The sequence below is a fragment of the Grammomys surdaster genome, unplaced genomic scaffold (genome assembly GCF_004785775.1).
Source record: "Grammomys surdaster isolate TR1022 unplaced genomic scaffold, NIH_TR_1.0 126612, whole genome shotgun sequence".
Taxonomy (NCBI): domain Eukaryota; kingdom Metazoa; phylum Chordata; class Mammalia; order Rodentia; family Muridae; genus Grammomys; species Grammomys surdaster.
The window spans coordinates 47,943-70,657 of NW_021621401.1; the positions used below are offsets into that span (position 1 = coordinate 47,943).

At 55.5% G+C, this 22,715-nt stretch overlaps 5 protein-coding genes across 6 annotated transcripts; 3 read left to right on the top strand and 2 right to left on the bottom strand.

Moving 5' to 3' along the window:
- The first annotated feature begins 4 nt into the window (after positions 1-4).
- Positions 5-5,194, top strand: Rhot2 (ras homolog family member T2). Of its 2 annotated transcripts, none has more exons than XM_028760811.1 (19): positions 5-100; positions 187-245; positions 332-413; positions 514-557; positions 1,295-1,348; positions 1,669-1,721; positions 1,799-1,907; positions 1,990-2,091; positions 2,235-2,333; positions 2,423-2,531; positions 2,608-2,728; positions 2,912-2,996; positions 3,077-3,219; positions 3,302-3,402; positions 3,484-3,614; positions 3,704-3,784; positions 3,914-4,036; positions 4,144-4,346; positions 4,537-5,194. In XM_028760811.1, the coding sequence occupies exons 1-19, from the start codon at positions 64-66 to the stop codon at positions 4,661-4,663; spliced, it is 1,863 nt and encodes a 620-aa protein (XP_028616644.1). In that variant the 5' UTR covers positions 5-63; the 3' UTR covers positions 4,664-5,194. The 2 variants fall into 2 exon arrangements, with proteins under 2 accessions (XP_028616644.1, XP_028616645.1); XM_028760812.1 differs by having other exon boundaries at positions 41-100; positions 514-583.
- Positions 5,195-6,708: 1,514 nt separating this feature from the next.
- Positions 6,709-9,591, top strand: Rhbdl1 (rhomboid like 1). Its single transcript, XM_028760921.1, has 9 exons — positions 6,709-6,752; positions 6,808-7,054; positions 7,471-7,632; positions 7,850-8,074; positions 8,150-8,298; positions 8,457-8,569; positions 8,662-8,762; positions 8,842-8,902; positions 8,983-9,591. The coding sequence occupies exons 1-9, from the start codon at positions 6,709-6,711 to the stop codon at positions 9,252-9,254; spliced, it is 1,374 nt and encodes a 457-aa protein (XP_028616754.1). The 3' UTR covers positions 9,255-9,591.
- Positions 9,592-11,094: 1,503 nt separating this feature from the next.
- On the top strand, positions 11,095-13,390 carry Stub1 (STIP1 homology and U-box containing protein 1). Its single transcript, XM_028760809.1, has 7 exons — positions 11,095-11,359; positions 11,779-11,977; positions 12,060-12,225; positions 12,408-12,495; positions 12,677-12,733; positions 12,818-12,934; positions 13,013-13,390. Exons 1-7 carry the CDS (start codon positions 11,198-11,200, stop codon positions 13,136-13,138), a joined length of 915 nt encoding a protein of 304 aa, XP_028616642.1. The 5' UTR covers positions 11,095-11,197; the 3' UTR covers positions 13,139-13,390.
- Positions 12,267-15,174, bottom strand: Jmjd8 (jumonji domain containing 8). The gene is made up of 9 exons (XM_028760808.1): positions 14,856-15,174; positions 14,681-14,779; positions 14,481-14,529; positions 14,310-14,406; positions 14,159-14,227; positions 13,952-14,071; positions 13,804-13,871; positions 13,591-13,725; positions 12,267-13,514 (listed from the first exon to the last, which is right to left on the bottom strand). Exons 1-9 carry the CDS (start codon positions 15,083-15,085, stop codon positions 13,434-13,436), a joined length of 948 nt encoding a protein of 315 aa, XP_028616641.1. The 5' UTR covers positions 15,086-15,174; the 3' UTR covers positions 12,267-13,433.
- A 110-nt stretch (positions 15,175-15,284) lies between these two features.
- Positions 15,285-20,433, bottom strand: Wdr24 (WD repeat domain 24). The gene is made up of 9 exons (XM_028760823.1): positions 19,390-20,433; positions 18,222-18,399; positions 17,429-18,101; positions 16,848-16,966; positions 16,645-16,766; positions 16,467-16,571; positions 16,007-16,347; positions 15,689-15,873; positions 15,285-15,600 (listed from the first exon to the last, which is right to left on the bottom strand). The coding sequence occupies exons 1-9, from the start codon at positions 19,868-19,870 to the stop codon at positions 15,432-15,434; spliced, it is 2,373 nt and encodes a 790-aa protein (XP_028616656.1). The 5' UTR covers positions 19,871-20,433; the 3' UTR covers positions 15,285-15,431.
- Between the last annotated feature and the right edge of the window lie 2,282 nt (positions 20,434-22,715).

Consider the following 22,715-nt stretch of genomic DNA (forward strand, 5'->3'; position numbering starts at 1 on the left):
GGTCAGCTTGATCCGTTCCGGGCCTGGAGGGGTGGGTTCGGAGTGCTGCTGCAGGCAGCAGCCATGCGGCGCGATGTGCGCATCCTGCTGCTGGGCGAGGGTAGGTGCGCTGGGGCCACGGGAAGACGGGTGGGGTCGCCGTGACCTCGGCCGTGCTCCTGACTACTGTTCCCTCTCCCCACGCAGCCCAAGTGGGGAAGACTTCTCTTATCCTGTCGCTGGTCGGCGAGGAGTTTCCCGAGGAGGTGCGCGGGGCGGACTGGACGCTCGGGGCGGATGCCAGGCTCTGAGCAGCGGAGCTCTGCATTCAATACTGACCCACCTGTTGCAGGTCCCTGCCCGCGCGGAGGAGATAACCATCCCCGCCGACGTCACCCCGGAGAAGGTGCCCACCCATATCGTGGATTACTCAGGTATCTCCAAATACTGCCTCCCAGCTGGTGTGTATTGAGCCTGCAGCCGGTCTGAATCGAGGGCAACAGCAGTTCTACATAGGATTCTTTCTCCTTCTAGAAGCGGAGCAGACAGAGGAGGAACTTCAGGAGGAGATCCACAAGGTGCAGTGCATCTTGCAGACCCGTGGGTACAAAGCCTGATTCCTCAGTCCCAACTTGCTGCCACCTAATCTTAATCGGCTTCCTCTTCTGTGGGCTGGATTAGGTGACTGACTGTGCTTGACCCTGATAATTAAACTATGACCTTCAAGGTTGAGTATTGTTGGTTTTTTCAGATCACAGTTTTCTGGGAACCAGGACCCGGCCAGTGCCGCTGTTAGTGAGCCTTCCCAGGGTTTGAGGGGAGCAGAGATATATATATACTTTATTGCTTTTCCTTAATCCTGTTTCCCAGTACCTTTCCTCCCGTAGGCTGTAGTGGATGCCATCTTAATTAGGCGTCCCCTGTTGCCAGAGTTACTATGTTCCTGAATGCAGTCCTTCAGCCTTTTCTGTGTCCTACAGGTGCAGGTCACTTGGTCAGGGTGCAGTGTCTCCTTGCTTTTGTCTGCAGCATCCTTGCTGCTTGTACTGAGATAGAAAGTGAGACCCGGCTCGGGACTGTACCCTGCGTGTGATGGGTCTGTCATAAGACAAGGATGTGCTGACTAGAGCCATGGTGCTAGGGTCTGGTGTCTCTTAGAGTGCTGGCAGGGAGAGGCCGGCTTGGCAGAGTTGGGCTTTCTGGGCCTCAGAGCCCTGCCGATACTGCTGTAAGAACCTGGGACATGCTGGAGTGGCTCGTGCTGTCTGTAGTGAGCAGGCAGACTGAGCTCACTCTGTACCTTGCTTTCCCTTAGGCAAACGTAGTGTGTGTGGTGTACGATGTGTCTGAGGAGGCCACCATCGAGAAGGTGAGCAGGAGAGGAGCTCCTTGTCCGTTTTTAACCCCTGCTGCTAGTGCTTGGCTTAGTTGGGAGTTGACCTGGGCAGCCTCGTGTCTGTTGAACCTTTCAGGAAACCCCATACCTCCTAGCTCAGGCGCATTCTCCTTATACCCAGCCTCCTTGGGGAGATTGCAGCTGTTGGGGTCAGACAAGTCCCTGTCTGTCACCTGCAGTCTCCCACCAGCTGTATTCTGCTCCCTGAGAGCTTGTTTAGCCCCAAGTAGAAGAATACAGGCTGGTGAGCATGCACATGTTCTTGCCTGACACTTATGCTTTTTGTCTTTCAGATCCGAACCAAGTGGATCCCACTCGTGAATGGCAGGACGGCAACAGGGCCCAGGTGACCAGCAGGGCCTCAGCTAGGGGGACTAGAGCCCACCTGCTCCCCATCCCTGGTGATCATGGCCTCTCTCCCAGGTTGCCCATCATCCTGGTAGGCAATAAGTCAGACCTGCGGCCAGGGAGTACCATGGAGACTGTACTGCCCATCATGAGCCAGTTTCCTGAGATAGAGACCTGCGTGGAGGTGAGTGGGGAGGTTAAAGAGGAGGGCTGTGGTAAGGCCGTGAAGCAGGGCCCCTCCCGAGCCTGTTGTCACCCTTGTCCAGTGTTCAGCCAAGCACTTGAGGAATATCTCAGAGCTGTTCTACTATGCTCAGAAGGCTGTTCTGCATCCCACCGCCCCGCTTTATGACCCTGAGGCCAAACAGGTAAGTAGTGGGTAAGGGTCACACCCTCTTTCCCCCGAGACTCATCCCAAGGCCCACGTGGGGTGTCGGATAAGGAGGGCACACAAATGGGTGTACCGACAGGGTGGCCAGGAAAAGGGCCACTTGGTGTTATGTCCCTGCAGCTAAGACCTGCATGCACCCAGGCGCTCACACGCATCTTCAGGCTGTCGGATCAGGACCTAGACCACACGCTCAGTGACGAGGAGCTCAATGCCTTCCAGGTGTGACCCTGCCCTGACACCCTAGCTGCCCTTGTAAGAGGGTCATCAGGATAGCTGACTGATCTGAAGCACTCTCTTACCGGAGGCAGAAGTCCTGCTTTGGCCATCCCCTGGCCCCACAAGCCCTGGAGGATGTGAAGAGGGTCGTATGCAAGAATGTGGCAGGTGGAGTGCAAGATGACCGTCTGACCCTAGAAGGTGAGGCAGACATCCCATTATGCCCTGACGTGTAGGGAGTGGCGGGACCAAGTACTGACCTTCCACCTTCCCACAGGCTTCCTCTTCCTCAACACACTCTTCATCCAGCGTGGCCGGCACGAGACCACGTGGACCATCCTCCGGCGCTTTGGTTACAGTGACTCACTGGAGCTGACGCCTGACTACCTCTGTCCACCGTGAGTTGTAGGCTGGCAAGGAGTGGTGCTTATACTCTTGGGGTAGATCCTGTGACTTGGGGACTCTAGCTTTGGCCTCTCAACGCACTCCCCTTGCTTTGCTCCAACCATGTAACCAGAGGTTCTGATGGGAGTGCCTGACTGCCCAGGCAGAACCTGCATTGTGACAGTCCATCCCCACAGGCTCTCTGTCCCCCCTGGCTGCAGCACAGAGCTCAACCATCGTGGCTACCAGTTTGTACAGCGGGTATTTGACAAGCATGACCAGGTGAGCACATTACCTCACCTGCCTCTTGTCACCATCCCCTCCCCCCCCAACACATGCCACTATAGCCCCTTTGCTTGTAGGACCATGATGGTGTCCTCTCGCCCACGGAACTACAGAAACTTTTCAGTGTGTTCTCAGTTGCTCCGTGGGGCCCTGAACTCTTACACACAGTCCCCACTCAGGCTGGCTGGCTGTCCTTGCATGGATATCTCTGCCAGTGGACGTAAGTACAGCCCATATCTGCCTGTCTGTTCCTTCCCACCCCGTCTTACTCTCCTTAGCCCTGTGCTTCCCTTTACTCCCAGCCTGGTGACCTACTTGGATGTCCAGCAATGCCTTGCACACCTTGGCTACCTGGGTTACCCTACCCTCTGTGAGCAGGACTCCCAGGCACAGGCTATCACAGGTGGGTGAACACTTTTTTGGCCCCTGGGCCCAGCCCAGCCCTTCTGACAGCCAGCCTTCTCATGTGAGCTCATCTTTGCAGTTACCCGTGAGAAGAGGCTAGACCAGGAGAAAGGGCAGACACAGCGCAGTGTTCTCCTGTGTAAGGTGTTGGGAGCCCGAGGAGTGGGCAAGTCAGCCTTCTTACAAGCTTTCCTTGGCCACAGCCTTGGGGTGAGAATTATGGAGGTCCCAGCCCCTACCTGGGAACTCAAGGGGGCAGGAGGGGGTACCATAGAGAACTGTCCCTGCTGTCCACACAGGAAGCCAGGGACCTCCCTGAGGAATCCCCCATGCATACCATCAATACAGTGCGGGTCAGCGGACAGGAGAAGTACCTGATTGTGAGTGAGGACCTGAAGGGCAGACCTGTGACACTCATGTGCCCATTCTTCTTCCTAATGGAGATGTCTCAGGGTGGCCCTTGAGGGATCCAGCCTTGGGGAGGCCACTAATGCTACTGTTTGTCCCAGCTATGTGAAGTGAATGCGGACAGCCTTCTGGACACCTCTCTAGACACTGCCTGTGATGTTGCTTGCTTAATGTTTGACAGCAGTGATCCCAGGACCTTTGTGCACTGTGCCACCATATACAAGGCAAGTCCTGAGCCGGGGTCCTGTGGGGGTCCCAGCCATAGCCCGGTTAGGGAAGGCAGCAAGCTCAGCTCGCGAATGTTTTTTTTTTTTTTTTTCTTTCCTGGCAGCGTTATTACATGGATGGGCAGACCCCCTGCCTGTTTATCTCCTCCAAAGCTGATCTCCCTGAAGGTGTTGCCCCCCCAGGCCTGTCACCAGCTGAGTTCTGCCGTAGGCACCGGCTGCCTGCCCCAGCCTCGTTCTCCAGCTTAGGACCAGCCCAGTCCAGCACAGATGTCTTTACCAAACTTGCTACCATGGCCACTTTCCCGTGAGTATGCCTGCCACAGCCCCAGTGTGGGTGGGGCTTAGTCTGTCATCTGGGTGCAAAGGTGTCAGAGCTGTAGGGTGGGGCCTGTGGCCCAGAGAGCTATGCTGGGGTGTACTCCTTTGGCTGCTTGGGACAGAGGTTTTCAGCAGTGAGATTTTAGCACGTGCCTTGAGTACTTTTCTTTCCACAGACACATGGTGCACACAGAGCTGCACCCCACCTCCTTCTGGCTCCGAGGAGTGCTGGTGGCTGTCGGGACCGCAGTGGCTGCTGTCCTTAGCTTCTCGCTATACAGGGTCCTAGTGAAGAGCCGATGACGAAGGACCCATGAAGCCTTTCCTACCCCAAGGCACAGCATAGTGTGGTGTTTTGTGTGGGTCCACACAGCAGAGGAGTATGGGCTTTTAAAGGCCTGGTGGTGTAATGTCTGTGTGGCTGGCTACAGGGTCCCTGGGACTGATGTGGGTTCCTGCTCAGGGACTTGGTATCTAGATCTTGGCTTCCAAATATCTGTTGCCCTATTACAGGCCTGTCCTGCTGAGCCTGAGAGTCCTGGTGCCAGGTGTGAGGCCTTAGCCTTGGAGGGAGTATTTTGTGTTAGGGGCTGGGCTGTAAAGGAGGTTGGTGACCAGGGCCTCACGTTCTCAGGGTGCTCCCTCCTTCCTGGTTCTGTATGGCCAGTGGACATGTCGGGGGCAAGAGGTGGTGGTCAAATCAGGGAGGGACCTGATAGTCACTGAGTTCCCACCTTTCCATCAGGTGTGGAGCCTTTCCCACACGGTACCAGCTGCAGAGCAAGTGGAATGGGTTTCCTGATTAAACTTCATTTGTCTTTTCCATTTCTTAGATTTTGATCTCTCAGTGCCGCTCTTTCTTTTAGTAATATGCTTATTTTTATGAATTTGAGTGTTTTGCCTGAATATATGTAAGTGCACTCTGTGTGTGTGTGTGTGTATGTGTGTATGTGTGTATGTGTGTATGCCTGGTCCCAATGGAAGCCAACTGAGTATGTCAGATTTCCCTGGAACTGGAGGTGACTGAGGATTGTGAGCCACCATGTGGGTGTTGGGAACAAACCCAGGTCTTCTCCAGAAGCAGCAAGTGCTCTTAACCACCAAGCCCTCTCTCCAATCCCAGAAAAATGGCTTTTCTTCAATCAATCTAAATGTGACTACTGTTTTTGTGTAGGTTGGAAAAGTCACCTGACCCTTCTGTCTCCCCCATCCCTGGGTCCCTATTCTGAGGTCTCAGTCATGCTGATTAATGGGTGAGGAAGGTCCAGTTGGGATGTGTTACCCAGTAACATCAGCAGCCGTCCGTGTCACGTGGGGCATGTGAGAGAGGGCTCCAGTGCACGTGTCTGTTTCTTCCCCAGGGACGTAGCTTTTGCTCTTGGTTCCTTACTGCCCCACACTCCAAACAGCCCAGTCAGTCTGCCTAGCTCCACTGGGAACCCAGGCTTTATGTGTAGCCTGGATGTTACAAGCAAGGGACAGCTGTAGATCTCAGCTGCCCAGAGTTGAGGGGAGGACGGACTGTTGCGCTCAGAGTTGATCTTGTAACATGGCCTCCTACCACCAGAGACACCCAAACAGGAATCCACACACTTACCAGTCACTTGAGTTGCGACAGGTGGGTATTCCTCTGACACAGGATGTCCCCCCAAATGGGGATCCATGAAAAGTGAGACCTTTGCCTTCTGCTACAGTCCCAACCTACTGGCCTGCCATCCCACTAAGCATCTGGGCGGGCTGCTTATTGTAGGTAGCTGCATTCCGAAGAGGCCCATCAGGCAGGAATAACTGCCATCACATCTTTGCAGAAGCAGAGTCTCTTTTGAATGATACTTGAAGGGGTTGCCATGGTTACACATCCCATTGGTCTGTCACCTTCACTGTCCTCGGGAGCACATCCCCCTACCCCCCAATCTAAGCTGCAGTCAGTCCTACCTTCAGGTGGCTATCTGTGGCTCTTCCTGGCTATCCCCTGTACCTTGACTGGTGTTTCTGCACCAGAGGCCCTGCTGTCTCAAATCCAATCCAGGGGTCTTTGGTTAGAGCCCCCAGCCTTGGCCACATGTAGGGGCAAGTGTTACAGTCTTGCATGGTCTGAGCAGTGGTAGTGCCCTAAGTATGGGCTTGATTTGTAGGACCTAGGGCTTCCTTGCTGGAACGGTGCAAATAAGGACAAGTGTGTCTACTGAAAGCAGCTCCAGCTCAGGAGAAAGTCGGTGTGATGGGGAGCAAATGGACCTTGACATCCTGGGATGGGTCACACACATATTTTTAGAGAAAGCTTCCTAAAGAACGAAATAAAACAAAGGCTGCCTAAAAGAGATACTGGGTGCTTCAGGTTCCCAGCTATGGGCTACTGGGAGAAGCTTCTGCAGCACGTAGTGCAAGGGCTGTACGCTTGCGGTGGTTCTGGGTCGAGCTATTCGGTGGGGGACGGTTCTACCCAGGCAGTGCGTCGAGTTGGGGCCGCGCGTGCGCGTGCAGGGTGTGCGCGTGCTCTGGCTGTGTGCGCGCTGGGCTGGCATCTCGGTGACGCTGTCTGAGCTCGGGGAGCGCAGAGCAGAGCAGGCGGAGCGGGCCGGCCGGGGCGGAGCGGAGCGGTCCGCAGAGCAGCCCCTCCCGGCCTCGGCCGACCCCGGCCCTGGGCCCGGCTCTATGGACAGGAGCTCGCTGCTGCAGCTCATTCAGGAGCAGGTGCGTGGTGGGTGGGAGCTGGCACTGCCTTGGCACCCTTCCAGCCGGTGAGGGGCTCGGGGGAGGGACCATGCTTGCAGAAGGCCCAGGCAGCCGCCTCCCAAATCCCCCTCCCTGCACGACCTTGGTCTCTGAGACTCTCGATTCCAAGAAAGGTCTGGCTTCATCGGGGTTTCCACGGAAAGCTGGGGTTGGAGGGTGGTGGTCCTTGGACCTAGGTCCTTCCCCTTTCTAGGACTGATAGGGCGAATACGAGGTGGTAGAACAGCCAAACTAGGCACCTTGCCCTACCAGGGCCCGGGAACAAGCTGGTTCTAGGAAACAGGCACTGACTGGCACAAAGGTCCAGCCTTTCTAGCCAGCCTAGCTCAGCCCTGTGGCTGGGGGTTGGCCCACCCTCTACTCCCCCACCACAGCAGCTGGATCCTGAGAACACAGGCTTCATCGGTGCGGACACCTTCGCTGGTCTGGTACACAGCCATGAGCTGCCCCTGGACCCCACCAAGTTGGACATGTTGGTGGCTCTGGCTCAGAGCAACGAGCGGGGCCAGGTCTGCTACCAGGAGCTGGTGGACCTGGTCAGTGCCATGGTGTGCGGGCAGCAGGGGAGGGCCCAGACCTGGTCAAGCACAGCGACCTGACCAAAGCTGGGTGGGCACACAGCTTTTTACTGGGTAGGGCTTACAGATCTGGGCAGTGTGGAAGAGCCTCAGACCATTAGCAGCCACACAGCCAAGTAGGGTAGGGTTCCACAGGAACAATACTGTCACCCACACTAAGACTCCTGCCCTTCAGATCAGCAGCAAACGCTCCAGCAGCTTCAAGAGAGCCATTGCTAACGGGCAACGGGCACTGCCCCGGGACGGACTGCTAGATGAGCCAGGCCTGGGTGTCTACAAGCGGTTTGTGCGCTATGTGGCCTACGAGATCCTGCCCTGTGAGGTGGACCGCCGCTGGTACTTCTACAGGCACCGCACCTGCCCACCCCCTGTGTTCATGGCCTCGGTCACCCTTGCCCAGGTGGGCCTGCCTACACGCTGCCCCGGGGCCTCCTGAGTCCCTAGTCTTGACCAGCCCTAACACTAGTGTCCCCAGATTATCGTGTTCCTGTGCTACGGGGCACGTCTCAACAAGTGGGTGCTCCAGACCTACCACCCTGAATATATGAAGAGCCCTCTGGTGTATCACCCAGGACACCGTGCTCGGGCCTGGCGCTTCCTTACCTACATGTTCATGCATGTCGGGTAAGTGAGCCTCAGGTTCTAGAGTCCCTTCTCCGCTCCTATCTCCAGCACCTGCCCACTGACTCTGAAGGCTTAACTCCCAGAGGGATTGCACTGCCTGAGGTGGTCTGGGAGGAGCCAGGCTCCACATCTGATCCCCTCTGCTCCTCTGTGGCCAGGCTGGAGCAGCTAGGGTTCAATGCCCTCTTGCAGCTGATGATCGGCGTGCCCCTGGAGATGGTACACGGTGTGCTTCGCATCAGCCTGCTCTACCTGGCAGGTGTGCTGGCAGGTGAGACTAGCACACAGCTGGGTGGGTCCCCTGCTGACCTCACCTGTTGAGGTGAGGGCACAGCTGGCCCTCACCTCTCCCTTTGCCCACAGGCTCCCTGACTGTCTCTATCACAGATATGCGTGCCCCCGTGGTAGGGGGCTCTGGAGGGGTCTATGCCCTGTGCTCAGCACACCTGGCCAATGTTGTCATGGTAATGGGACTGCCTTTCTGGGGAGGTGGGAAGGGGCCCACTGGACATGCTTCACAGCCCGTCTGCCTGCCCCCATCAGAACTGGGCTGGCATGCGGTGTCCATACAAGCTGCTGAGGATGGTGCTGGCTCTGGTGTGCAGTGAGTAGCGGGGCAGGTGGGGCGCTGGGAGGCCCTCTACCTGCAGACAGGGCCCCTCCCACCTGTTGCTCCCTCTGCAGTGAGTTCCGAGGTGGGCCGGGCTGTGTGGCTACGCTTCTCCCCACCACTGCCTGCCTCAGGCCCACAGCCCAGCTTCATGGCACACCTGGCTGGTGCAGTGGTAGGTGTAAGCATGGGCCTTACCATCCTTCGAAGCTATGAGGAGCGCCTGAGGGACCAGTGCGGCTGGTGGGTGGTGCTACTTGCCTATGGCACCTTCCTGCTTTTCGCCATCTTCTGGAACGTCTTTGCCTATGATCTGCTGGGTGCCGATATCCCCCCTCCACCTTGACCTGCTCCCTAGGGCCATATGGCTAGAGCCAGGCCTTCAGTGGGTCAGCCACCAGGTGGGCCTGCATGTCTGCCCTCTATGAATGGACCTCTTGGCTGCTTTTCCCCACAGGGGCAGGGGGGCCCTGTGGTACCCCAGCTGAAGCCAAGTCTTACTGCAGCCCTTGCTGCTCCTCCCAGGCCTTTCCAGCGGGAGGGGTGCTACTAGGCCAGGGCTGGGTGGAGGACCTTGAATGTGGCCCTAGAGAAGATCCCTTCCCTGCCCACTGACCCCCCTGCCTCCCCCAGGACTTGCAGTCTGAGCCTTTTTGGAGAATGAATAAATATTTTACACAGCACCAGGTAGCTGTCCTGGGGCTCTGCAGGCTTGTCTGCCCCCTCACCCAGGCTGTGTGAGACACCTTCCATCCAGGATGGTCTATGCACCTGATCAGGTAGTGGCTTTCTTTACTCCTGGCCAGGGCTGGGATCCACAGGAGGTGGGGCCCCAGGGAAGAGACTGTGGACTTCCAGGTCAGTCCAAGTTCAGCAATCGTTTATTGTGCTCCAAGAGCTTTCAATCTCCTGTTCTTTCAGCCTCTCTCCCAAAGGCAAGCCCATGACAAAGCCAGGTTCACTTGGCCTGGGTCCTGTAATTCTTGGCAGGTCTACAGTCCTTGTGGGAGGCCCAGTTGGGGTGAAGTTCAGGCAGCAGATCTGGGCATACATCTGTCCATAGCCCAAGCCTGCAGTGCTATCTTCACAAGATGAAGAGTCTACAGCTCTAAGGCACTCACTAGTGAGGTCCACAAGGGTTATGGGGTCGAGTTACTAACCACCGGAATCATTATGGGGTCCTGGATGACCTCTCAGGCCCCGCTCAGAAATGCAGTGCGCTCTTGCACCCAGGCCAAAAACAGCAAGTAGTGCTTGAGTGTGTACTGCAGGTTAGCAAGCTAGGAACTATAGCCACCGCCTCTGCAACCCCAGAAACCCCTGCCGCCAGGACCACTGCAAAAAGTGACAAGGAGGTTCTGGGGATAGCTTTTTTTGAGCTCCTAGAGCCCCCACCCAACTTGGGCAAAGATGGTCCCTACTCACTCGAGGCAGTGGCAGAAACTACGCAGCGAAGTTTGACTGCGGCGCAGATAGGCAGAAAGCCGAGTTCTGCTTCTCCAAGTCCGGGGTGGGGGCTGTTAGCGGCCAACAGCTGATGCAGCAGCGGCCTCAAATGCCTCATCGGCTAGAAATGCTTCATCTACAGACCATGGGGTCAAAGGGTCTTGATGCAGGCGCTCTCCAAGGAAACCTGCCTGCTCCGCCCTTGAAGAAGCTCCTCCCCCATTACCGCAAGAAGGGGAGAGACCAGCCTTGCATCCGCAGCTACCTCTATAGCAACCGCAGCAGGTCCTTTCGTGTCAATATGTCACGTGCTTGTTTCTCAGCCATTAATGGCCGCAGGCAGCCCCTCCCGATTCCCGAGTTAGCCCCTCCAGGGCGATCTGACCTGCGGGCCTCTCTCCTTCCCTCAATTCCGCCGTCCTACCAGCGGTCCAGACGTTCCCAGGCAGCCGCTTGAGGCCGCGTGCGCCTCCGTAGTGCGCTAGGACCCGGGCCTAGTGACCAGCCTCCGAGGGCCACTTCTCAAGGACCGCTGCCACGTTCGCGTGGCGTGGGCCGGAGGGCGGGGCTTGAACACCGGTGGGCGGAGCCTTGGTCTGAACAGTGAGGGTAGGTCCTGGTTACTGCAGGGCGGGGCCGGTAGAGAGCGCAGCGGTAGCTTTTCTGAGCTAAGAGAACAGGCTCCAACCGTGAGGCTCCGCCTTTGCTCACGTGTCCCCATGCCAGCTCCGCCCCACACCGGAAGTTCCGGTGGCGGATCGCCGACCGGGCGGAGCTGATCGCTGCGCGGGCTGCGAGATCTAGGTGGCCGGGCGCGGAGCCCAAGCCGTGCCGCGCGGCGCCATGAAGGGCAAGGAGGAAAAGGAGGGCGGCGCGCGGCTGGGCACTGGTGGCGGCGGCAGCCCTGATAAGAGCCCGAGTGCGCAGGAGCTCAAGGAGCAGGGGAACCGGCTCTTCGTGGGCCGCAAATACCCGGAGGCGGCGGCCTGCTACGGCCGCGCCATCGTGAGTGCGGGGGGCGGGGGCGGGGGCGGGGCCCGATGTGCCTCCCAGTTCTGTGGTTCTCGGACGATTTCTGGCAGCCAGGACTCGATGGCCAGCTCGTTCCCGAGTCCAGGGCTGATTGACTGGGGACTGGAGGGCGGGATGCTTGATTGAGGCAGGCGCTAAGGATGACACCAGGAACCTTTGCCCCTTGAGGCTCCCAAGCCCAAAGCTGGTAGAGAGGTCTGGGATTTTTCTCAAAAGCAGTTGGAGGCAAGAGAGCATAGCCAGAATCTAGAGCTTTGATAACTCGGAAATCTCCAGTTCTCTATTCTAGCCATGGGCCCCCAAAGCTGGAGCATTGTCCCAATAATTGGCTTTCAGCTTGCTAGAAGAGAGGGATGAGCCCACACTCTTTGTCACCTGGTCTTGGTCCCCAGACCCGGAACCCACTTGTGGCAGTGTACTACACCAACCGGGCCCTGTGCTATCTGAAGATGCAGCAGCCTGAACAGGCACTTGCTGACTGCCGGCGAGCCCTGGAGCTGGATGGGCAGTCCGTGAAGGCGCACTTCTTCCTGGGGCAATGCCAGCTGGAGATGGAGAGTTATGACGAGGCTATTGCCAATCTGCAGCGAGGTGGGCTGACAAGATGCCAGGTTGTGGGCACCTTGGGGCCAGGATTGTTGACAACTGTAACCAAAAGTGTCCACTCCCCCAGCCTATAGTTTGGCCAAGGAGCAGCGACTCAACTTTGGGGATGATATTCCTAGTGCCCTTCGCATTGCTAAGAAGAAGCGCTGGAACAGTATTGAGGAACGGCGCATCCACCAGGAGAGTGAGCTGCATTCGTATCTCACCAGGCTCATTGCTGCTGAGCGAGAGAGGTGGGTCCCTCCCCCAACAGGCTACTTTCTCGGGTTGACACTGAGTCACCAGCACAAATGTTTATTGAAAGACAGCATCCACCAATACATGGGAAGCCCAGGAGGAAAGAGGCCTGAGATGGGGAGGGCTCTGTCATTTCTTGGTCGGGGCCATCACCAACTAGCTTCTGGTTAACCATCAGGGAACTGGAAGAGTGTCAGCGGAACCACGAGGGCGATGAGGATGATGGCCACATCCGGGCCCAGCAGGCCTGCATTGAGGCCAAGCACGTGAGGGTGCCCCTAGTCCACATGTGGGTCATTGTGTGTGTGTTTTTGTGTGTGGCATGAGAAGTGCCCCAGCCTATGGTGGATCAGTTGGCCCATGCATGACATGAGTGCCCTGGTGGACAGTGTGTGTGTCTGTGTGGAGGAGACACGAGTTGCCCACACATGGCACTCAACTCTGCAGGATAAATACATGGCAGACATGGATGAGCTCTTCTCGCAGGTGGACGAGAAAAGAAAGGTGAGGCTCCCTTGAAGCTCATGGGCAGGCGCTGGTGTGGTGACTGCCTTTCCAGTTCCAGACACTTTCCCCCTTGTGCTGTAGAAGCGAGATATCCCTGACTACTTGTGTGGCAAGATCAGCTTTGAGCTGATGCGGGAACCCTGCATTACACCCAGTGGTATCACCTATGACCGCAAGGACATTGAGGAGCACCTGCAGGTAAAGAGGGCCCATGGGCCTCGGGACTGGGACCAGGGTATACCAGGCCATTGAACACTCTTGACTCTGTTGTTGTAGCGTGTGGGCCACTTTGACCCCGTGACCCGGAGCCCTCTGACCCAGGAACAGCTCATCCCCAACTTGGCCATGAAGGAAGTCATTGATGCTTTCATCTCTGAGAACGGCTGGGTAGAGGACTACTGAGGCCCCGTGCCCTGCCTGGCGCCCTGGCCCAGAAGGATCTGGAGACGGAAGCTCCAGCCTCTGTATATAGTTTGTGTCCTGGGCCTGTCCCCATCGGTCCTGCTGATGGGTTCTGAACTGCTCCCCTTCTCAGCATACCCCTTGCTGGGCCATGAGCCTCCCTTGTCCCCTTTCTGGGCTGGAGAGCGGGTGAGGGTGGGCTGAGGTTGCTGCTGCTGCCACTGTCCTGTAATAAAGTCTGTGAGCACTATATTGGCATGTGCTGGTGCAGTGGGCTTGCCAGTTGCCTGTTTGGCTAGCCAAGGAAGGTAGAGATGAAGACACTGGTGTCCAGATTGAGTGTGGCATGCCACCACCGGTCAGGAAAATACAGCACCTGGAAGAAGAGGGCACAAAAATGTTTGATTCTGAGCTTTTTGGGTTAGCCCAACCCCAACCTACCAGCTACTGACTTCACCAGCCTGGATGGTACATTCTAGAGGCCGAGCTGATGGTGCTAGGGATGGGTATGTTTCCAGAAGCCAGGCCAACGTGGTCTTGTTAGGGTGGAACTCTGGTGTCTTCTCAGGAGGGTAGAGGAACCAGCGCTGGAGGCAGGAGTATAAGGTCACTCTTGTGTGCTGTAAACTACAGACGCCAAATTCATCCCCAACCCTTGGACTGACCTTCCGACCAAAGATAACCTCTGAGAAACCAGGCCCATGCCAGTGGAAGGGTACCCCAGATCCAGCTCCTGTGGGGTCAGTTGTGAATAGGTGATAAACAAAATATTTAATATGGGCTCCCCCAAGTTTGTTTTGAAGGAGCACTCACCTGCAATTCCAAAGCTATAAGCAGGGGTGGCTCCCAGGGGACGGAATGGAGGTGGAGAGTAATGTCTGAAGAGTGGTGCCCATTCCGTGAAGTTGTTGTCTCCAAAAAAGTACAGCGTGTCTGCCAGCAGAGAGGGTGACAGGCAGGAGTCCTGGCAACAGGGCCTCCTAAGTGTCCCACCCCCACTGCTGCCTGGGTCTGGCTCACCATTGCCTAGGGATGCGGGGTCCTGGGGGTGCAGCAGCTGCTCCACATATTCCTGGAAGGGCAGGTCCACTACAAGAAGGGGGAGCCAGTCGGGACTGGACAGTCCTGCCTTTGAGATTCGAAGGCAGACCTTGAGGGGTGTGTAGCTCACCTTTCTGGTAGGAGTAGGTGTTGGCTGTACTCAAGCGAACAATGTTGTCTCCAAACGAGGCTAGCAGGTTTTCCCGGGAACACAGGGCCCGGAACCTCTGGGGATGGAGGATGAGGTAACTGAGCACCTGGCCAAACGGGACCAGTTGCCCACAAAGGTACGAATACTCACCGAGTTGTCCGTGAGTCCTTGCAAGATGACGGGCTTGAGGAAGGCATAGCTGGGGGAAAAAGGGAAAATGTTGCATGGAGGTTGGACCCTGCAGGCACCTCTCCTGCACACCAGGTAGTGAGGGTATGATCTCCGCAGCTAAAGACCACGCTTGGGAGTATGCCTAGAATTACGCTGAGACTTGGGGCAGGCACACATACTGTTGCATGAATTCGGAGTATGTGAGGTGTGCTCGACGCTCCACTGTGCAACGCTCCTCCTCCTTTACTGCTGCTGCAGTTCCCAGCCCACTCTGCTTCCTGCAGGGACAACAGGTCAGGCCAGCCAAAGCTTTGAGCTCAGGCTCCCTCCCGCCGCCCATTTCCTGTGGCTCACCATCCCCCTTCGCCAGAGCCAGACAGAACCACAGTCACCATCATCCATAGTACAAAGAGTAAAAGCAGACCGAGCCGTCCAGCCGCCGCCATGAACATACGGGTGCAGGCGCGCAGCACGCTGGGAACTCCGTCGACACTTGCGTAACCACAAGCCATTGGCTTACTGTCCGGACTGTTGTGGCTACCTGCAAGCAGTAGCCAGCCGGCCCTGGGAGTCTCTTCCTTCATAAATGCGAGGGTACACACACATATCCACACAACATCCCTATTTAATCATTTCCTCAAGGCGGAGTAAAAACTGTTTTGAGCAGCCATTGACTACTGCGGGTTACCATGGCTACAGCGCCCCTACCGGAAGTTCCCTCCTGCTAGGAAGTTCCCACCTAGGAAGTTCCCACCCAAGGCGCAAATGAAAGTGACAAATAGCCAAACAGCAGCCCTTGATTTTTATTGGGTTAACAAGTTGCAGCCACTTTCCATCCTGGTACACGGGACCGGTAAGAGGCTGTGAGCCTAGTCCGGTGGACATCGGGATTGAGCTGAGGACACTGCATCAGCTTTAGAGAAGGCCAGGTCAGGAGTATTCACAGAGATGGCCGCAGCCTGCAGGGCAGTGGGAGCTGCCTTCCAGCCATTTCATGATGTGCTGAAGATGGCCACCATGACTGCAACCCTGACACCAAACGAACAGACCTTTAACTACATGATGGCAGACGGCACACATGCTGGCACAACGGTGGCACCTGGGAATGGGAGAGCTGTTCAGCTAGGGGGCTCTGGGCTGCCTCCCTCTCAACCCTCCCCCCCCACCCCCCAATCCTGCCACTGCACCTGTCGCAGACCCAGCCTCGGCTGCTCATAGGCCGCTTGCAGTGGCTACAATTGACATGCAGAGTGGTGGAGGCTTGGTTGAGGCAGCTAACTGCCCTGCTGGTGCTAAGCTTCACCACCTCATTGGACACATTCCAGAGACAGAATCGCTGCAGCAGATCGATGTAGGATGTGTACCAGTGCTCCTGGTCAGGAGGGGACAGGCTCAGGTTAGTGATTCCAGGTAAACTGGGGTGGAGATTACAAAGGAAAAGGAACAGGCTCAGATGAGGGACCCAGCAGCCAGTCCAGGGAGACCCTCCTTGGCCCATCACACACCTGGGTCTGCTCATCGATGTCCTTTCGCACTCTCTCACCCAGCACGATGAGAACAGACACAGCCATCTGCACGTCGCCCTGCTCAGCGTAGAAGCGCAACATGTCCCGTACCAGTACACTGAAGAAGTCAGGCGGCAGGCGGCTGTCATACAGCGCATGTGAGACAGAGAGGAGGGAGGAGGAGGAGTCCACCGGGGCTAATGAAGCTGTGTCTGCCTCATTGCCGCTCACGTGCGGAGAGTCGGCCTTGTCCTGCAGATGTTCAGGCCCGGATGGTGTGTCCACAATCTCATGGCGCAGTGGGAAGGCCTCCTGTGGCAGCACATATTCAGGCTCCTCGGCTGGGAGGCAGGGTGAAGAAAGATGGACCTGGGTCTAGGCTTCCCACTGCACTCAGCTGCTGCTCCCAGAGCCATGTTCTGGGTGGGAGCCCTCCCTAGCTCACCCAGCCCCCACTCACGGTGCACATGTTCTGTGTCCAGTGGGTACAACTCATCCTCCTCGCCTTCAACATCACCCAGCAGGTAGTCGGCAGGCACATCACTCCCCTCAGTTTCCTCATTATCTGCCCAGCAGGGAAGGGAAGTCATTCAGGGGAATGGCTCCCCAGCCCTCTGGCCATCGGGACCCCTGCCTACCCTCATTGGTGATGAGTGTGGCTGAGGAGTCAAGCAGAGCCGTGTCACTCCGCGTATCCCCTTTGCTGCGATCCAGCCGCGTCTCACTGCCCAGCCCTGGACCCATATCCTTCAGATTGAAGCTACAGGGAGGGAAGGCTTGTGGGTGGCCAGGCGCCAGCAGTCCACCCTGGGGAGGGGGCAGGAAGAAGCCAAGGATCTACCTGTTCATGAGCGGTAGGCCACAGGAGCTGCCTTTGCCGATGCTGTGGTTGAGATTGGCAGAGGACACCAAGCCAGGGCTACAGTAGATAATCCGTAACATGGTCCATGTCTGTGCCACCTAGGGGGAGGCACCAACCGCTCATGGGTCCTGGGTACTAGCATCCCAGGCTGGCCTCCATCTCCTGAGCAGAATCATATACTAATCCATGGCCTGATCCACTACCACCCAGGAAACTGGCTCATGGAGAGAGTAGTGTCCACCCTATAGTGGTCCATCTGTGAGGTGCCTGGTTCTAGGATTAGCAAGGGAACGAATATGGGGAAGAGAGACAGCATACAGAAGGCAGCTCCAACACCAAGAATGAGGCAGAAGAGGGAGCTGTAGGCACTCGACTCCCTCAGCCTCCACCCTGAGTATGACCCCATGGTTTGGGCTATTCTGGGCCACATGATCTTTACACTGTCAAATACTGTGGCAAAGGCTGACACTGTGACTGAGCTTCAGGTTGTGGGTATGGTGCCCCAACTACAGCAGCAGTCTCTGACCAAATCATGATCCCTGGGCCCCCATTTCACATACCTGGTTGCGGCCAAGCTCCCGAGCCACTTTGGCATTGTGATCACAGAGCTCAGCTAGTGGCCGGCCAGCCAGAGCGTACCGTTCAGCTGTATCCACGAACCAGCTCATGCTGCCACCACCAGACTCTGTCTCAAAGACACTCAGTGCACTGGAAGCGAGGCCAGAAAAAGGTTCTGCAGGGTCCAGCTTCCGCTTGAAGAAGATGGGGTGGCGCCGGTCACCAGCATAGGGTTTACGTCCAGATTCAGAAGCCACCAGGCTTTCCTTAACGGCAAACGCCAGGTCCCCAAAGAGGCCATAACAGAGACCCTCAGGGTTGGCACGCTCAACCGGCTGACTGGCATCGCGAAACAGGTGCTGGCATAACGTGCTGTCCTTGGAGCCAGAGAGCAGGAAAGAGGGGTCATGCGGATGGCGCCAGGCAATGCCTGTTGTGACATCACGATGCTCTTCGAACATAGCAGCCGGCACGAAGGGCCGGCGTACATCCCATACATAGATGTTATGGTCCACCATCATGGAGCACGTGGCCAGGTGGTGGCGGCACTCAGGCCGCCATTTGACTCGGGCCACTGAAGCAATCGTCTGGACACAGTGTATCTCCTTGGCACGATGTGTGGTCATGTCCCAGACCTTTACCATCTTGTCACGTCCTCCTGTGGCCAGCCAGCCCCTGTGGAGAAGGTCCCACTCAAGCTGTCAGTGACCTCTCCCATGGGAAAGGAGACCCCGCCACACCCAAAGGTGTCTTTTAGCCTCCAGCCTTAATGCCCGCCTTGTCCCCATACCACACCTGTCCTCTGGGTGCCAGTCACAGCAGAAGACAGGCCCATTGTGGGCTGTGAACATCCTTTCACACCGGTCAGGTCGGCGGATGTCCCAGAGCTGTACATTGCCATTCTCAAAGGTGGAAGCGAAGGTAAAGTAGTCACGGATACTGAACTGCACATCCCGCACGCTCTCAGACTGGCCTGTGGGCACCCATCAGTACAGACGTAAGTGAGGGGGCTGGCCCCCAGGGGGTGGGGGAGCCCTTGGAGTGGATCCAGTGGTGTCATTCACCAGCCTGTAGCCAAGGAAGCACAGGACTGAAGAAACACCACCAAAATCTGCCTAGGCCAGAGAGTAGGCCAGGTAGTTTTGGTGCAAAGGCCCGGGCCTCAGTTCTCTGGATTCTGCACAGGCAAAACTGGCGCTCAGAAGGATGTATGTGAGCACTGGAGGTACAGAAGCTCAACCTAGCTGGCTGTCTACATCTCCCTGGGGCCAAGGCTTGTGGAAGACCCAGTGAGTGGAAGAGGAGGTTCCTCATTCTCTGCTCAATACTCTGCCAGCTGCCTAGTTAGCCCCGAAGGACCAAAGAGCTCAGAGACCATACCCACCTTAAAAGATCACCAAACCAGGAGCCTGCAGGTGCAGTGTCCAGTACTTTTCCCTGCTACAAGACAGCTCAAGATCTGTCGTAACCCCCAAATTCTCCAAGGCCCCAAGGCTCTGCCCATGCTTCATTTGGTCTCAGAGAGAGGTGGCTCAGGGTTGAATGCAGACAGCCTGGCCTGCCATGAAAGGGACCCTGTGTACTTCCCACCTCACTCTGAACCCTGGTCTGAGAGTCCTGAATTAGTAGATTCACTGCAGTGAAGCTAGCTGAAGCAAGATGAGGGAAACCGAGGCTCCACCACTCGCTACAGTGTTGTCTGAAGGCTCTACCTTTCCTGTCAGCAACCCCCAACACCAGCCTCAATTCCCACTAATCTGACCTCCTGCCTTGCCCCTATCAGCAGTGCTTGGGCTCCTCCTTTTCAGGGGGCCAACCTTTCCCATCTCCACCACTCTTTCATGGCTGTTCCACCTCTAATGGTCCATCTGAGGACCTCTGATGGACACACATTTCAGCCTGCCTGTAAGGTCTAACACCTACAGAGATCCACATGTACCCCAACTGCCTCTGTAGGCCTCACCAGAGAAGGTGCTGACAGAATCCTTCCTTCGGAGGTCAAAACACTTCATGAAGCCATCTTGAGAGCCACTGAGCAGCACGTGGGCTTCAGTGGGATGGAAACAGACTTTGTTCACTGTGCGCTTGTGTTCTGTGAACAGCTGATCCTGCTTGTTGCGAGATGGCCGACCTAGGTTCCACGTAACCACCACACCGTTGGTGGCTGCTGTAGCCAGCAGATTCTCATCCATCTGGTGCCAGACCACATCAGCACAGCTCAGGTTGAGCGAGGGCTTCCGGCCCACACGTAAATTCAGCTTCTCTACGAACTGCTCCTCTTCAATGGCATAAATCTTGAAGATGCTTCGGCCTGCCACAACAACCTGGGCTGCATCGCGGCATACACTGATGGCATTAGCTGGTGCATCCAGGTGGCAGTGCATGGTTCGGCCTGTCAGTGCACTGCCACTCAGGGCTGTGGTAACCCGGGACATCTTTTCCATGGCTGCACAGGTGTCAGGGGCAGGAGGAGATCAGTGAAGTGTGCTGGCCTGGTCAGCCATGGTGTCCTAACAGTTCAGGTTCAGTCCTCTCGAACCTTCGGCCTGAGATGGTCCATCAGCCAATCATTATCTCTGGAGGGTTCAAATTCATAGGCTCCATAGCTAACCTGGGGTTCGTCAACACCATATCGGACTTCTCCAGATTCTATGTGGTTAATCCTCGTCAGTGAGATCTTGGCGGCTACTAGGCCCTCGGTAGGTCGGTTCCCGGGGCGGGAGCGAGGGCAGGAGAGGCTCCTGACTTCACAGCCCGGTGCCTCTGAGGCTTCCAAGAGGAACGAACAACCGAGAGGAAAGGGTAGAGAAGCTGGATGGGTCTGGACTGAGTTCAAAAACCTTGGAAGACAGAAGAGAGGCTATAGAAATAAGTGTAGGTATCTCGTTGCACAGTACGGCGGAAACTGAGGGACCAGAACCGGGTACTAGAAAAGCTTCTGCCCCGGTTGCACGCCAGTCATTTACCGAGAGCGCAGAGTGTTCTTCAGCAACAGTACCGGAAGAGACTCACCTATTGCCAGCCCACTACCGGAAGTAGTCCTTTCTTAGTCTCACTTCGCCGGAAGTCGGTGACAATTCGTCTCCCACACCATAAAGGTTCCGTATCTGTGCGCGGCGCTTCGGCGGAGCGAATGGACCAGAATTGGGCTCAGCAGATTCCCTGGTTTTAACTTGATTATATATGCCCGCTTTTGATTGTTTGGTTAGAGGGTGTTTTTGTTTTTTTTTTTAATGATTCTGGAAATCGAGCCCGAGAGACACGTTCTCTACCATCTATGTTACCAACCCCAGTTTATTTTAATCTCAATATCTTAATACCAGTACTTAAACCTCTCCTCCAGTCTTGGAGGGGTAATTTTCTAAGCAGACCCTGAGTTCCACCACTCTGCCACAGTGCCAAACACTACCTACCACTTCCCCTGAGGAACTCAGATGCCATTTCATGACCGGTCCTGGGTCCATCATGTCCTGTTCTGAACCCCGCACAGGCAGCCTGGTACCTTTTCTACTCTAGCTCATTATTTCACTGTGAATAAGTCTCAGACACCTGGCCCTGACCTTCCTGGCTCATCTGAAGCAGTACCTTTTTCTTTTCTTTCTTTCTTTTTTTTTAGGTTTTTGAGACAGGGTTTCTCTGTGTAGCCCTGGCTGTCCTGGAACTCACTCTGTAGACCAGGCTGGTCTCGAACTCTTAAACTCAGAAATCCGCCTGCCTCTGCCTCCCAAGTGCTGGGATTAAAGGCGTGCGCCACCACTGCCCGGCTGAAGCAGTACCTTTATTGGCTCCTCCTTTCTCAGCGTGCTTCTATCCCACCTTCCTTCCCCCTGAGCATTTTCCTTCCTCTCTCACAGTTTCATAGGCTGTGTTATAAAATCATGGCTTCTACCTATGGCTTCTACTTCTTTAGCACTTAGATCAAATGCCTACCATCTTAGACCATCCCTGCCACCCCAGTCTAATGTCTCCTTTGTCTACAGTGGATTGTATGTTTATTTTGTATGGCTACACCTGTTTTGGTATTTTCAGAGCCTGACAATCAGTCTGTCAGTGGCTAGATTTAGTCTCAGTTGTAAGAGATCGGTGTTGGCTCAGGAGCCTCAAGACCAAGGTCTCAGCATAAAGGAGGATTATTTGCCCCAAAGGGACAAAGGCCAGGCAATAAAGGACAGACAGGAGCTAGAGAACCAGGGAGAAGGGGAAGGGAACAAGGGAGAGGGGGTAGGGATATTTGTCCCAGAGGGGACAAAGAACTGCCTCTGGATAGAAAGGAGACAGACATGGTCCATAGACAAATGACACTTTATGGCTTTATAAATGCAAGAGGAGGAAACACAGTGTTAGGATGAGATATTTAAGTTTGATTGGGTAGGTTAATTAGGTGAACCAAAGGGGGCTTTTGATTGCTGCATTTCTTTCATTCCTTTAAAAAATGCTTTTTAAGAAACGATTTATTGTTGGTTTTTGGGTTTTATTTTGTTTATTCCCCCCGCCCCTGGAGTTGGGGACCGAACCCAGGGCCAACGCTGAGCTAAATCCCCAACCCCTGATTGTTGCATTTCAGTACTTTGATAGCTGGACCTTGGTAGTCAACCTCAGGAGGAGGAAGTGGCCAAATAAGGGAATATACCTTGGTGGCTAGCTTTAGGAATATAATCTAACAGGTTTTTTTTTTTTTTTATCAAGACAGAGGGAATTGTGGAGAAGGAAGAAGCTGGCTGGAGTCTTGTTTTCAAGCTGGCTTGAGTTCCTTTAGCAGCTGCTCTTTCTCTTGAAGTGGACACAGTAGTCTTGATCTTCAAGCACACCACGATTATTTATTTGTTTGTTTAATCTTTATTTGTGTGCGTGTGTGTGCACATGCGAGTGCAAGCATGTGCCTGTGTGAGCTTTTATGTGTTCAGGTTCCCTAGGCAGTCAGAGGGCATCAGATTGCTGAGGCTGGAGCACTGGGCAGCTTAAACCCACTGGGCAGGTTCTGGGAATTGAACCTAGGTCTTCTGCAAGAACAGTAGATGCTCTGAATTACTGAGCTATCTATCCAGCATCACTGTATTATTTTAGAACATCACAATCCCTCACTTAGTGACTCTGTACAGAGGATAAGGCTCATTTCTGCTCTTGGATTGCAAGATCCTAGCTCCTTTTGAAGACCTACATTTTGACATCAAACACATTGCTTCCTTTTGTGCATTCAGGACATTAGAAAATTTCTGTTGGTCAGTTCCTAAGGTCCAGTCCACCCCTGAGCCTTCAGCCTCTCCTGTTTTTTTTTTGTTTTTGTTTTTG